Source organism: Abramis brama, assembly GCF_963993115.1.
Source record: "Abramis brama genome assembly, chromosome: 3".
Classification (NCBI taxonomy): Eukaryota; Metazoa; Chordata; class Actinopteri; order Cypriniformes; family Leuciscidae; genus Abramis; species Abramis brama.
This window is the reverse complement of record NC_139965.1, coordinates 56,123,982-56,137,522: the sequence shown is the minus strand read 5'-3', so window position 1 is coordinate 56,137,522 and position 13,541 is coordinate 56,123,982. Positions and strand designations below refer to the sequence as shown.

The 13,541-nt window shown below is 38.8% G+C and overlaps 1 protein-coding gene across 1 annotated transcript in view; it reads right to left on the bottom strand.

Annotated features, from left to right (window-relative positions):
• pmfbp1 (polyamine modulated factor 1 binding protein 1) overlaps nucleotides 1–13,541 on the bottom strand; it is a gene marked incomplete at its 5' end in the record, with an annotated part of 96,930 nt that overhangs the window by 43,878 nt on the left and 39,511 nt on the right. Inside the window, one exon of the mRNA XM_084109663.1 lies at nucleotides 6,212–6,379. Coding sequence (XP_083965789.1) covers nucleotides 6,212–6,379 — 168 coding nt within the window. The remainder of the gene's footprint in view (nucleotides 1–6,211; nucleotides 6,380–13,541) is intronic.

Here is a 13,541-nt window from a genome sequence, read left to right as displayed (position 1 = left end):
TTTAACTTATTTGGTAGCGATCACATCATTATCTACATACACAGCTGATTAGTAGCGGTTGCGTCAACATTCAGACAAATACTGGTGTGTTGCTGTTAGCAGTATGCAGCGTGCTTTCAGAAACCCTCCACCTTCCCCAGCTCCACATGTATAGATCTGCTAAGGGGGTTAAATCATGTATGTTACATGTGGAGCAGCAGCAGCATGTCTTATATGCTCACAGCAACGTCTGTGAATGTATTCGCTGTAGCAAGTCCCGTACTTGCTCTGCAGCAGTAGCAGCGTAGCAGATCTATTCCACCAAGACCAAATACTGTACATTAACAATGCCATATTCATTACCATACCAATCTCCCGAGAGTTGTCATGACAGAAATGCAATAACTGATAATACTTTTATAAAATCAATATATAAAGACAATATAACATGAAATACTAATTTAAAACATTTAAAATGCACAGTCTATAATCAGTGTCACTCATTCCATACTGTATTCAGTGGTAGTGTGCAAGCTATTGTGTATAACACAATTTAGAGATTTCAACAAAGTAGAATTATGAGAATTTCTGTGCTGGTGTTGCCATTGCCTTGTGCATGAGGGACCAGAACCACAATTTCAGTAATTATGCACAAAGGTGCAGCAATTTCAGCCATTTCTGGCTGCGAAAATTCCAAATTCTGCAAAAATTCTGCGAAAACCCCCCACAAAATCTCAGTTAGACTGGTTGACATGCAAATTTTTATGCTTTGGCTTCTTCTGACACTATTTTTATTAGCAAAGAACAAATATACACACTTACAACATATTTACTTTGTACATACTTTGTTGGTAAGTGACTCACTATAATTTCTTCAGACAGTGTTGGCAAAGTTACTTTTAAAAGTAATGCATTATAATACTGTGCTACTCCCTAAAAAGTAACTAATTGCGCTACTTAGTTACTTTTTATGGAAAGAAATGTGGTAATGCTACTTTTACGTGACGTTTTCTCACCTGGGGTGGGCTTGCTTGTTTGTTTTTTAATAACAAAATAGTTACATTTTTGGCAAATGTCAAGGCCCTATCATGCCAAAAGTGAAATGATTAAGCCTCGAGCTGAAGGAAATGCAAATTCACGCCTGTACAGTAGAGGGCGCAGCTCAAACAAACCTTTCAGCTGCTGCCATTCTGGATCGCAGAAGAATAGGATGCAAGAAAAGACAAAAAATGCTTATCTAGAGTAATTTTTGCTTATGTGGTTGAATTGGATAATAGAAGGTCATCAACAAAGACATTAGTCTATAAAGTGAGACATTTGTATTACTGAACATATTTAATTGTTGCAGATTTGCGTAATATTCTGAGCTTGCATTTCACTGTTTTTATTCATTTTGAGGAATACTGAATCTGTTTTTCTGCATTTGAGATAAGTAAATGCATGCTCACATTTAGTCTAGAACTATAATAAGCATCTTGTTTAGACGGCGCACACAGCGCCTCTACACAGAACTGTTGTATAAAAGCATCATCACACTCACAACAATTACCTGTTCTTATATTCAGTACAACAGCACTAATGTGTGGGATATTCCTTAATTAGTATTAGTACACCTCAAATGCAGCTCATTGAATATAATTTAAGGTCGGAACCATCCTATTATAACTCTATATTTACAGACTCACTTCTACAGTCACACACTGGCATATATAATGAATGCTAGAGATTCTGAGACAGAAATCACCGAAGCCTGTTTGCTCCCTGAAGCGTGTCTGTGGTGGCTCACTGATAGCAGCTCTACATTAGATTATTAGACTCCAGAGAGAGCTGATCCCAGATTGGATAATATTATTTTTTCCCCTGGCTGATGATGCATTACAAAAATAAGGAGCACTGTAACAGATGTCTCGCAGGGTGAAAATAATAAATCACACAGACTACTGTGCGCACACACATGCGGTATATTAGTTTTGTGAGTTAACTTGCGTGATTTATTAGGTTGGTGAAGGCCCTGGATGGAGTCTCCTCAGTGCACTGAACTTCCCTTTGCAAGCATCATTAAGACTGCAGCGCTAATTGTGTTGTTTTAAACGAGTGGAACCTGATAATGACTCCATTAGTGATTCACCTACGCTTCTGTTTTCTTGGAGTCGAGCCGGGAGGAGGCGCATGGACATGCACGTGGGAAAACTACTGACAGATGAATGGGATAAATGAAGCAAGAAAGCAGAGGAAAGGAGAGCATATGAATGTTTCTTAAGTTGATGAAAGCTAGAAAAGGTGGTATAGTGGAGGAAGAGCTTGACAACCACAAGAAATATTAGGACAATTGATCCTTCGAGGATGCCTGATTGGCCAACTAAATTGATTTACACTGCAGATGTGGCACAGAAAAGCTGCTTTGACACATATGGCATGTAAATGCCTATAAACAGGAAAAAGTGTGGTTAAATGCTGATTCTCAATATTATTATTAATATTCCATGGTCCAGATTGGTTAGCTGATAACGTAAATTACACTCCAGGATCATTCTGAACGTAATTCCAATTATTAAAAGTGAATCTAACATGAGACAATGGAACTTCACCAACATTTGCATTCAGTTGCATTGAATGAAATCTAGAGGGTTTAACCAGTCAGCCTTGCAAGGCCATGTAAAATTGAATCATACTATTATTATTATTAATAGCAGGTAATTGTACTTTTATTGTCACTAACACCAATTACATAAGTACATCATGATTATTGGTGGGTGTTTTTTACTGAAAAATGACCCAAAATATACAACATGAATGAATGAATGAATGAATGTTTTGTGTACAATTCAATTATGAAATGGTTTGAGAACACTGGATGACGGTTTCGGAGAAGTAAACACAAGTTGGCTCATATAATAGGACTTTTGAAGAATGAGCTTTTTCAGTATATCAGTAGCCTAATAAATGTTTTACATGGAGTGGACATGTTCACATGACCAGCTATCTAACCCCAAATCACTTTATCTCTGTAACCCCTCTTTTTTTTTTTTTTACATGTTTTCTCGTAGAATAAATGAATCATGGCTTGACTGAGAATAGTGCATTTCTACAATAATGACATTATTAACTAAAAGCTTTTCTGTGACACTTCATCCACACCTCTAGGTGTCAGTATAAGTCCAAGATGACATATGGGCCAGAGCAACGTAAACAAAAAATTAGAGGGTGCACCTTCTCGAGTCCCTGGAGGGAGCTGACGGCAGTGTGTTGCGTGGCGGCATTACAGCATGAATCAGTGCTAAGCTCAGTGTAATTTTCAAAATCCCCATTTCAGTCCCAAACTCATCACACAGACAACAGCCCATGGCTATTTCAGATGAGACTCAGACAGAGAGAGGAAGGGTAGACCCATTTATGGAGCTCTCTCCACCGCTGATTAATTTCATACCAGATCGGTTGGCCAGCAGTGTTATTAGCATAAAATTTCCATGGATCAGGCCCTGCAATAAAACCCTGTCATCAAGTCACTTGTCAAACACACAATTTCAAATCTCATTTAGTTTCTAATATCATTTTCATACCAGGCGGAGGGGTGCTGAGAGAGGTGGAGCGGTAGAACAGAGACAGGAATGTGTTATGTAAAGGATAAACGGAGTCATCGATCAAAATTAAAAGAGCTGAGCTTCGCTTCATGATTAAAAATTCTACGGATCAGCATCAAGTGTTTATCAGGTGAAGCAAACAGCAGGAGGTTGAGATGCTCGCTGTGGCAGAACTGGATCTTCTAGAGGACCTCAAGTGTTAGACAAGCAGTCAGCGTTCGCTGAAACAACAATCTACTATGATAATCTAATGCCACTGGGAAAGATAAAGCAAACAAAATCAGTGTTGACTGCCTGTGTAAAATTTGCCAACAAGACACTAAGGGCCAGATTTACTAACAGCTTACTCCAGCGCAAACCCTCTTGCAGTGAAAAATTAGCGCTTAAAAGGCGTGGACAGGGTTATTTTTGCGGCTGACCTTATTGCATATGCATTTGTAGGAGTTTCCCTTTCATGCGCAAAATTTACGGGAGGAGAGTTTTTAAATGAATCACGCAACACGATTTACTAAGGTTTGCGCTCGGCAATGTACTGGTGTTTGCACTGCCCAAAAAAAGCAAGTCTTAAACCAGACGCTACCTGGTAGATTGTGTTGGTCATTACGGAAACGATCTGACTGCATCTGTGTTCTTTAATGTGCGCGTCGTCAGTAGATCACGCACAGAACTTTCCACTCACATCGGCGCTGTTTTGGAATTGCGCACTCACGCTATTTGCCCTGTTTAGTAAATCTGGCCCTTAAGGCCCATTCCCATCAAGGACGATAACTATAAAGTTTTAATTAACGTTCTAATTCTGTGAGAATACAGTTGTCCAACTATAACGATAATGACACATACAAACTACTTTGTTGGAATTACTTTTTTTTTTCAGCCAACAAGAATCTACCCATGCTTTTAAGAACGCATTTAAACTGTGTAACTCCCTAACAAAGTAACTGATTGTGTTACTTAGTTACTTTTTATGGAAAGTAAGTTACTTTTGTGTTACTTTTTCTCACATGGGTTGGACTTGCTTCGTTGTTTTTTAATTAAACAAAAAGAAAAAAAAAGAAAAAAAAAGTGAAATGAATAAGCCTCAGGCTGAAGGAAATGTAAATTCACGCCTGTACAGTAGAGGGCGCCGCTCAAACAAACCTTTCAGCTGCTGCCATTCTGGATCGCAGAATAGTTGGAGGAGAAAGTTTAACACAATAAGAAAAAAAATGTCTAGGCTGATTTTATGTGCCATTTGGAGGGGGTGTGGCCTTGATTACACCTTGTTGGACGCAGAGTTAATTGTCGCTGAAACTGTTCATGTGGGAGGTTGTTTTGGGTGATTGCCTATGGCATGGTGTTTAACGGTCTGCGCTATGTGAGTGTCCTGCCCGGCCCTGACACGTTTCTTTGTTTATGTTACATTTATGTTTGTTTTCCTTGAGTTGAGTAAACATTAGTCTAAAACTACAAGAACCTTCATGTTCACACCCAGTGAAACAACGCCTCTGCACTTACTCCTGATTTCTCTCAACATGGACAGGAGAGCTGTCAGTCAATAAATGGAAAAACAAAGAAATTTGCGTTACTTACTTGAAAAAGTAACTCAGCTACTTTGTTGTAAATTTAAAGTAATGCGTTACTTTACTAGTTACTTAAAAAAGTAATCTGATTACATGTTACTTGTACTGCGTTATCTCCGACGACAGACGACTTGGTTGTTATGGAGTGTAGTTACAAGTAGTTACTGTAGTACTAAACCAACCCCTATTCCTAGCCCTATATTAAGTACATGTAGTTAATTATTATTACTCAGTACTTCAGTGTATAATTGCACTGTAACACGGACAGCTTAAAATAAAGTGTAACCTAAAACACTTACTAATAAAAGATAAAATATTTGATCAGTTTACTTGCACGTCATGTGACCATTAAACATCATCAGAGAACAGTGAACATGTGAATGTGTTGTTACGTTATACAAATATTAACTGAAACGAAAAGAAAAAACAAACAAAATTGAAACAAAACAAACACAGTATTCTTTGGTTTAATGTAGTTTGGAGCAATTCTGTAAGAAATAAACAGCACACAAGCTTCTAATGAAACCTCTGCTCGCTCATGAAGTGGTTGCCAATACAACAGACTTTCAGATGCTGTAATAAAGTACGATAAACATTATTTTCATAACACACACACACACACACACACACACACACACACACACACACACACACACAGACACTTAAAGCCAAGCTGAAGGCACAACCACTAATAATGAAAAATAACACCAGTTTGGAGAGAGTAGAGTGGGGGGTTGGGGGTATTTTAATAAGGACAGAGAATCAATGCAATTTAATCAATCTTGCCTAATTAAAAAAAATCTATATTGTGAAACAATCAAGGTGCATAAACAAGATTAAAATAAATGAAGGAACTGTGCCATGAGCAAGGGAGGGCCTAATTAAAGGGAGTTAATTGGAATTCCATGCCTATGTGTGGTTTGTCGATGCAGCCGACAGAAAATATTACACGTGAGTGCGCTCACCGGAGACCTCACAAACACCCTTCAGCTGAACACACAGAAACAACACCACCAAACTCATGCTTACTCCATGTTTTCTTTCAGGTCTCAATACCCAGACTGGCCAATTTGTGATTTTTAGTGTGTTTACCTGTTTGTGAAGAGAGTCTATCTCTCGCTGGAGCCGTGTCGTGTTGTGTTTGTTCTTCTCTATCACCTCCTCTCTCTGTTTCAGGATATCCTGAAGTCTGCTCAACTCCTTCTGCAGGGCCACAACCTCCTCTCTCCTAGACGGGACCTCCTGCATCTGCTCTGCGAGCTAAACACACGCCACAGCCACACAATGACAATTATTGTTAAATGCATGTTAATAGTCAAGTAATGTGGATTTTTGATAGCCGGTGCCAGTATCTAGAGAGCAGGAACTCATAATCGCCTAGATGAAATCTCCGGATTCTACTTTACGCATTTTAAGTCATGATTCTGGGGGGAAATCTGTTAACATATAAATCTCAGTATAAAAATTAATACTGTAAATAATAAGTATGGAACAACAAGGTAAACTGTGTTTTTGGCTGAGATTCCTTAGTATTATGATTATTGGTAGCTGTTAATAAAGTATAGTGAAGCCATAGATCTAAGCTAAAAACTTTATATATACAGTGAGGAAAATAAGTATTTGAACATCCTGCTATTTTGCAAGTTCTCCCACTTGGAAATCATGGAGGGGTCTGAAATTGTCATTGTAGGTGCATGTCCACTGTGAGAGACATAATCCAAAAAAAAAAATCCAGAAATCACAATATATGATTTTTTAACTATTTATTTGTATGATACAGCTGCAAATAAGTATTTGAACACCTGTCTATCAGCTAGAATTCTGACCCTCAAAGACCTGTTAGTCTGCCTTTAAAATGTCCACCTCCACTCCATTTATTATCCTAAATTAGATGCACCTGTTTGAGGTCGTTAGCTTCATAAAGACACCTGTCCACCCCATACAATCAGCAGGGTGGGAATTATGTAATTTTAGGGGCAAGGCCATTTGGCCTCCACCTTTTTTTTTTTTTAGGGGCACCAAGGCCATATGACAGGGCACAAAGGCCATCATACAATTCGATGGTTTTCCCATTCAGATTGATAGCATAACATCCTAATTTGGAATAAGACATGGATTATGACTTTTTTAATAAAAAAAAACATTTTTTAATGAGAGAGAGAGAGAGCGCCATTACATCCAGAAGGTATACACCCTCACACAACAATAGAAACAACATAAATGCCAATAAAAGCATTCAGAAACACCACAAATGCCAATAAAAGCATTCAGAAACAACACAAATGCCAATAAATTAATAATTTCCTGCATTGTCGAACGCTCTTCTTCATGTGTTTCAAATATGGACTATAATGTTCAGTAGAGCGCCCTCAGGCTGCTGGTATGAATTGAAAACACAGCACATCAGTATACAGCGCTCATAATGATTACATCGACGCATTTGGCTATAAATTCAATAAAATATTATTCCTGTCAATAGAAATCTTATGTAAACTGAGAATATATCAATATTTCTCCAAATCTGCACACTTTTGAGCTAAAAGCCGTGAGGGACGTTGTTTTGTGAATCGCTTTCATGACGACAGCACAGGAGTTTATGAATGGATCGTCTGACGCTCATAATTCATATTAAAGGTATCGACTCATTTTTGCATTTCATAACTCCTGACACAAATTAAGACATAACTGTCAATATAAATTTCTCAGAATACAATAGTGGTCAAATACTGAAACGTGAGTCTTATATCTTTTTAATGATGTAAGTTATAGTTTGTCAAGGTAATAACATTAAATCTTATAGTAACTTTGAACTATTAAAAAAAAAAACGCTTCAGTGCGCCGACGCCGTTACCTCTGGAACCTTGCATAGGGCCCTTTTCTGAAAAGGGCACTTATCTACTAGCAAATAGATTTTGATATTTTTAGGTCAAACCGTTCTTGTCTGTCAGTCATATAATGCAGGTCTATGGTCACGGTCTCAAAGAGCATCCACAGAGTCCAAATTAAAACAATTCCCCATCGTCCAAATTAAACAATTCCCCATCGTAAGTACACATTGATGGCCTAAGACACGAAACGAGCGGTTTGTGTGAGAAAACGAACAGTATTTATATAGTTTTTACCTCTTGTAACACAGCGACGTCCAAGTGATCTGAGGGCGCCCGCGCTTCCTGCTGTGTGACGTGTGCGCAGACTGGTGCATAGATAGACATATAGATTTCGCCTTGGCTACGGCAGTTCATGAACGAATGCCGTAGCCAAGGCGAAATCTAGTGTATATATCTATGCACCAGTGTCGACAACAGAGTGTCGTTCTTCTGTTGGTGCTGACGTTACATGCTTCTTGCACTGCTGTTTTGATGCGTGAGATCATCGATGTGATTATGACACTGCACCTGCGCGAATCCACAAACTAATTGAAGTTCAGAGACTACTTGGGTGGAACTTGGACAGGGCCAGGGCACACAGGCCACTGTGGCCGTACGATGATTTTTTTTTCACGGGGCATGAAGGCCAAAGTGTAGGGCAACGGTGGCCATGGCCGCGTGGCCGCGGTATAATTCCCACCCTGACAATCAGTAAGAATCCAACTACTAACATGGCCAAGACCAAAGAGCTGTCCAAAGACACTAGAGACAAAATTGTACACCTCCACAAGGCTGGAAAGGGCTACGGGGAAATTGCCAAGCAGCTTGGTGAAAAAAGGTCCACTGTTGGAGCAATCATTAGAAAATGGAAGAAGCTAAACATGACTGTCAATCTCCCTCGGACTGGGGCTCCATGCAAGATCTCACCTCGTGGGGTCTCAATGATCCTAAGAAAGGTGAGAAATCAGCCCAGAACTACACGGGAGGAGCTGGTCAATGACCTGAAAAGAGCTGGGACCACCGTTTCCAAGGTTACTGTTGGTAATACACTAAGACGTCATGGTTTGAAATCATGCATGGCACAGAAGGTTCCCCTGCATAAACCAGCAAATGTCAAGGCCCGTCTTAAGTTTGCCAATGACCATTTGGATGATCCAGAGGAGTCATGGGAAAAAGTCATGTGGTCAGATGAGACCAAAATAGAACTTTTTGGTCATAATTCCACTAAACGTGTTTGGAGGAAGAAGAATGATGAGTACCATCCCAAGAACACCATCCCTACTGTGAAGCATGGGGGTGGTAGCATCATGCTTTGGGGGTGTTTTTCTGCACATGGGACAGGGCGACTGCACTGTATTAAGGAGAGGATGACCGGGGCCATGTATTGCGAGATTTTGGGGAACAACCTCCTTCCCTCAGTTAGAGCATTGAAGATGGGTCGAGGCTGGGTCTTCCAACATGACAATGACCCGAAGCACACAGCCAGGATAACCAAGGAGTGGCTCTGTAAGAAGCATATCAAGGTTCTGGCGTGGCCTAGCCAGTCTCCAGACCTAAACCCAATAGAGAATCTTTGGAGGGAGCTCAAACTCTGTGTTTCTCAGCGACAGCCCAGAAACCTGACTGATCTAGAGAAGATCTGTGTGGAGGAGTGGGCCAAAATCCCTCCTGCAGTGTGTGCAAACCTGGTGAAAAACTACAGGAAACGTTTGACCTCTGTAATTGCAAACAAAGGCTACTGTACCAAATATTAACATTGATTTTCTCAGGTGTTCAAATACTTATTTGCAGCTGTATCATACAAATAAATAGTTAAAAAATCATACATTGTGATTTCTGGATTATTATTTTTTTTAGATTATGTCTCTCACAGTGGACATGCACCTACGATGACAATTTCAGACCCCTCCATGATTTCTAAGTGGGAGAACTTACAAAATAGCAGGGTGTTCAAATACTAAATTGTCATCGTAGGTGCATGTCCACTGTGAGAGACATAATCTAAAAAAAAAAATCCAGAAATCACAATGTATGATTTTTTAACTATTTATTTGTATGATACAGCTGCAAATAAGTATTTGAACACCTGAGAAAATCAATGTTAATATTTGGTACAGTAGCCTTTGTTTGCAATTACAGAGGTCAAACGTTTCCTGTAGTTTTTCACCAGGTTTGCACACACTGCAGGAGGGATTTTGGCCCACTCCTCCACACAGATCTTCTCTAGATCAGTCAGGTTTCTGGGCTGTCGCTGAGAAACACGGAGTTTGAGCTCCCTCCAAAGATTCTCTATTGGGTTTAGGTCTGGAGACTGGCTAGGCGATGCCAGAACCTTGATATGCTTCTTACAGAGCCACTCCTTGGTTATCCTGGCTGTGTGCTTCGGGTCATTGTCATGTTGGAAGACCCAGCCTCCACCCATCTTCAATGCTCTAACTGAGGGAAGGAGGTTGTTCCCCAAAATCTCGCAATACATGGCCCCGGTCATCCTCTCCTTAATACAGTGCAGTCGCCCTGTCCCATGTGCAGAAAAACACCCCCAAAGCATGATGCTACCACCCCCATGCTTCACAGTAGGGATGGTGTTCTTGGGATGGTACTCATCATTCTTCCTCCAAACACGTTTAGTGGAATTATGACCAAAAAGTTCTATTTTGGTCTCATCTGACCACATGACTTTCTCCCATGACTCCTCTGGATCATCCAAATGGTCATTGGCAAACTTAAGACGGGCCTTGACATGTGCTGGTTTAAGCAGGGGAACCTTCCGTGCCATGCATGATTTCAAACCATGACGTCTTAGTGTGTTACCAACAGTAACCTTGGAAACGGTGGTCCCAGCTCTTTTCAGGTCATTGACCAGCTCCTCCCGTGTAGTTCTGGGCTGATTTCTCACCTTTCTTAGGATCATTGAGACCCCACGAGGTGAGATCTTGCATGGAGCCCCAGTCCGAGGGAGATTGACAGTCATGTTTAGCTTCTTCCATTTTCTAATGATTGCTCCAACAGTGGACCTTTTTTCACCAAGCTGCTTGGCAATTTCCCCGTAGCCCTTTCCAGCCTTGTGGAGGTGTACAATTTTGTCTCTAGTGTCTTTGGACAGCTCTTTGGTCTTGACAATGTTAGTAGTTGGATTCTTACTGATTGTATGGGGTGGACAGGTGTCTTTATGCAGCTAACGACCTCAAACAGGTGCATCTAATTTAGGATAATAAATAGAGTGGAGGTGGACATTTTAAAGGCAGACTAACAGGTCTTTGAGGGTCAGAATTCTAGCTGATAGACAGGTGTTCAAATACTTATTTGCAGCTGTATCATACAAATAAATAGTTAAAAAATCATACATTGTGATTTCTGGATTTTTTTTTTTAGATTATGTCTCTTACAGTGGACATGCACCTACGATGACAATTTCAGACCCCTCCATGATTTCCAAGTGGGAGAACTTGCAAAATAGCAGGGTGTTCAAATACTTATTTTCCTCACTGTATATATATATATATATATACACACAAAAAATAAAGTATACACAGAGAATACCAGTAAAAACTAGAATTATTGCGCGTTTTTTTGTTTGTTTCTGAAAGAAGTGTCTTATGCTCTCTAAGGCTGCATTTATTTGATTTAAAATACAGTAAAAACAGTAATATTGAGAAATATTATTACAATTTAAAATAACTGTTTTCTATTTTTAGTATATTTTAAAAAGTAATTTATTCCTGTGATGGCAAAGCTGAATTTTCAGCATCATTACTCCAGTCTTCAGTGTCACATGATCCTTTAAAAATCATTCTAATATGCTTCAATATGTTAGTGGTACGTAAAAAAATAAAATAAAAAAATAAACATTTATTCAGCAAGGACACATAAATGTATCTAAAGTGACAGTAAAGACATTTATGATGTTACATATGACTTCTAATTCAAATAAATTCTGTTATTTTGAACTTTTTATTAATCAAAGAATACGAAAAACCACAAGCATTTTACACATCAAAAACTGTTTCCAACATTCAAAATAATAAGAACAACTTTTTCCGAGGTAAATTCAAGGCTTATTCCTTACAGTTTCTTCCAAACTCAATGAAAAGCAGAGAATATTTGTTTTCGATATGACTAATGACTAACTTTAAAAGTACACTTCAAGCTTTCTAAATACATATCTCTCATGTCTGTGTGGCAAGTATTCATTGAGTTTCAGTTCCTTTTTGACGCGTTTCAGAAAGAAGTTCGCAAAAACTGAGACGGCAGAAAGTGCACCCTGTTTGTTTTCTTTATTTTACAAAAGCAGAGTATTTTAAGTCGATTTTGCTGCTAGGTGTACCAAAACAGGAATAAATTACATTTTATAATATATTCAAAAGAAAGCTTTAATTTAGATCATAATAATATTTCAGAATATTACGGTTTTTACTGTATTTCTGATCAAATAAACACTGCCTTCATAAGCATAAGATATTTCTTTCAAAAACATAAATATATATATATATATATATATATATATATATATATATATATATATATATATATTCAAAAGTTTAGTCCGGTAGGTAACATATATAGTAGATAGTATATAATGCTCTGTGGAAAATATTTAAGCATGGCAAACTCTGTTAAATTCAGCTGAGATTACCTTTATTGACTTCTGATATAAGTATAATAAAGCCTTTTTTTATATATATATATATATATATATATATATATATATATATATATAAATAAATATGGCCAGAAAAGGCAGGACAGCACAGAGGCCTGAGGGAATTCAGCATGAAGCACGGCTGTGGCACAGAGACATGCAGAGCTGTGGATATATAAGGCCTGTCAAATTCATCCCTCTTTCATTAAATGTCTCTCTATAATCACGCACCATCACCTCTATAGTGCAAAAAGAGTACTCTCGTTCTCTTTCTCTCTGTGTCTGTCTCTTCAGCCGTCTGCTTGGATTAAAATGACATCTCCCCTTGAGTCTTAGGAAATGCCACATGAAGCAGTTACTAACAAACCTTCATGCAAGAGGAGGTGGAGCGGATTGAGGTGTGGTGGTGGGGGGGTTGGATGTGCCCTTCAGCAAAAATGAATTTTCCAATTGCAGTTAGTTCTGCCATGAATAAATAAACAAATGAATAATTGAGAGGGCAACATAAATAAATAACATCACAAACATTTCACAGGCACTCATAAGTTCGGAAGATAACTGGGGCTGAATGCTAATGATAAAAACAGTACATGGAGCAGAATCCAATGCATTATTCACTGCACGCTTGCTCGCTCTGAAAAAAAAAAAAAAAAGTCAAAATAAATTAATAAATATGAAAAAGAAAATCTCTCAAAGAACTCAAAACATCCAGTCAGCACTGAAGTGACAGGTTTGTCCCATTTAAAACATCCAAGGACACTCTGCCAAACAAATAACTGACCAGTCAGAGATGTATAAATAAACCAGCACAGGCTTCTACTTCATCTGACAAGTTATGCAAAAGTTGGAGGGAGAGGGAGGGAGACGTGCGGGCGTCAGGTCCATCTTTATTGTGTGTGTGTGAGTGTGTGTGGAT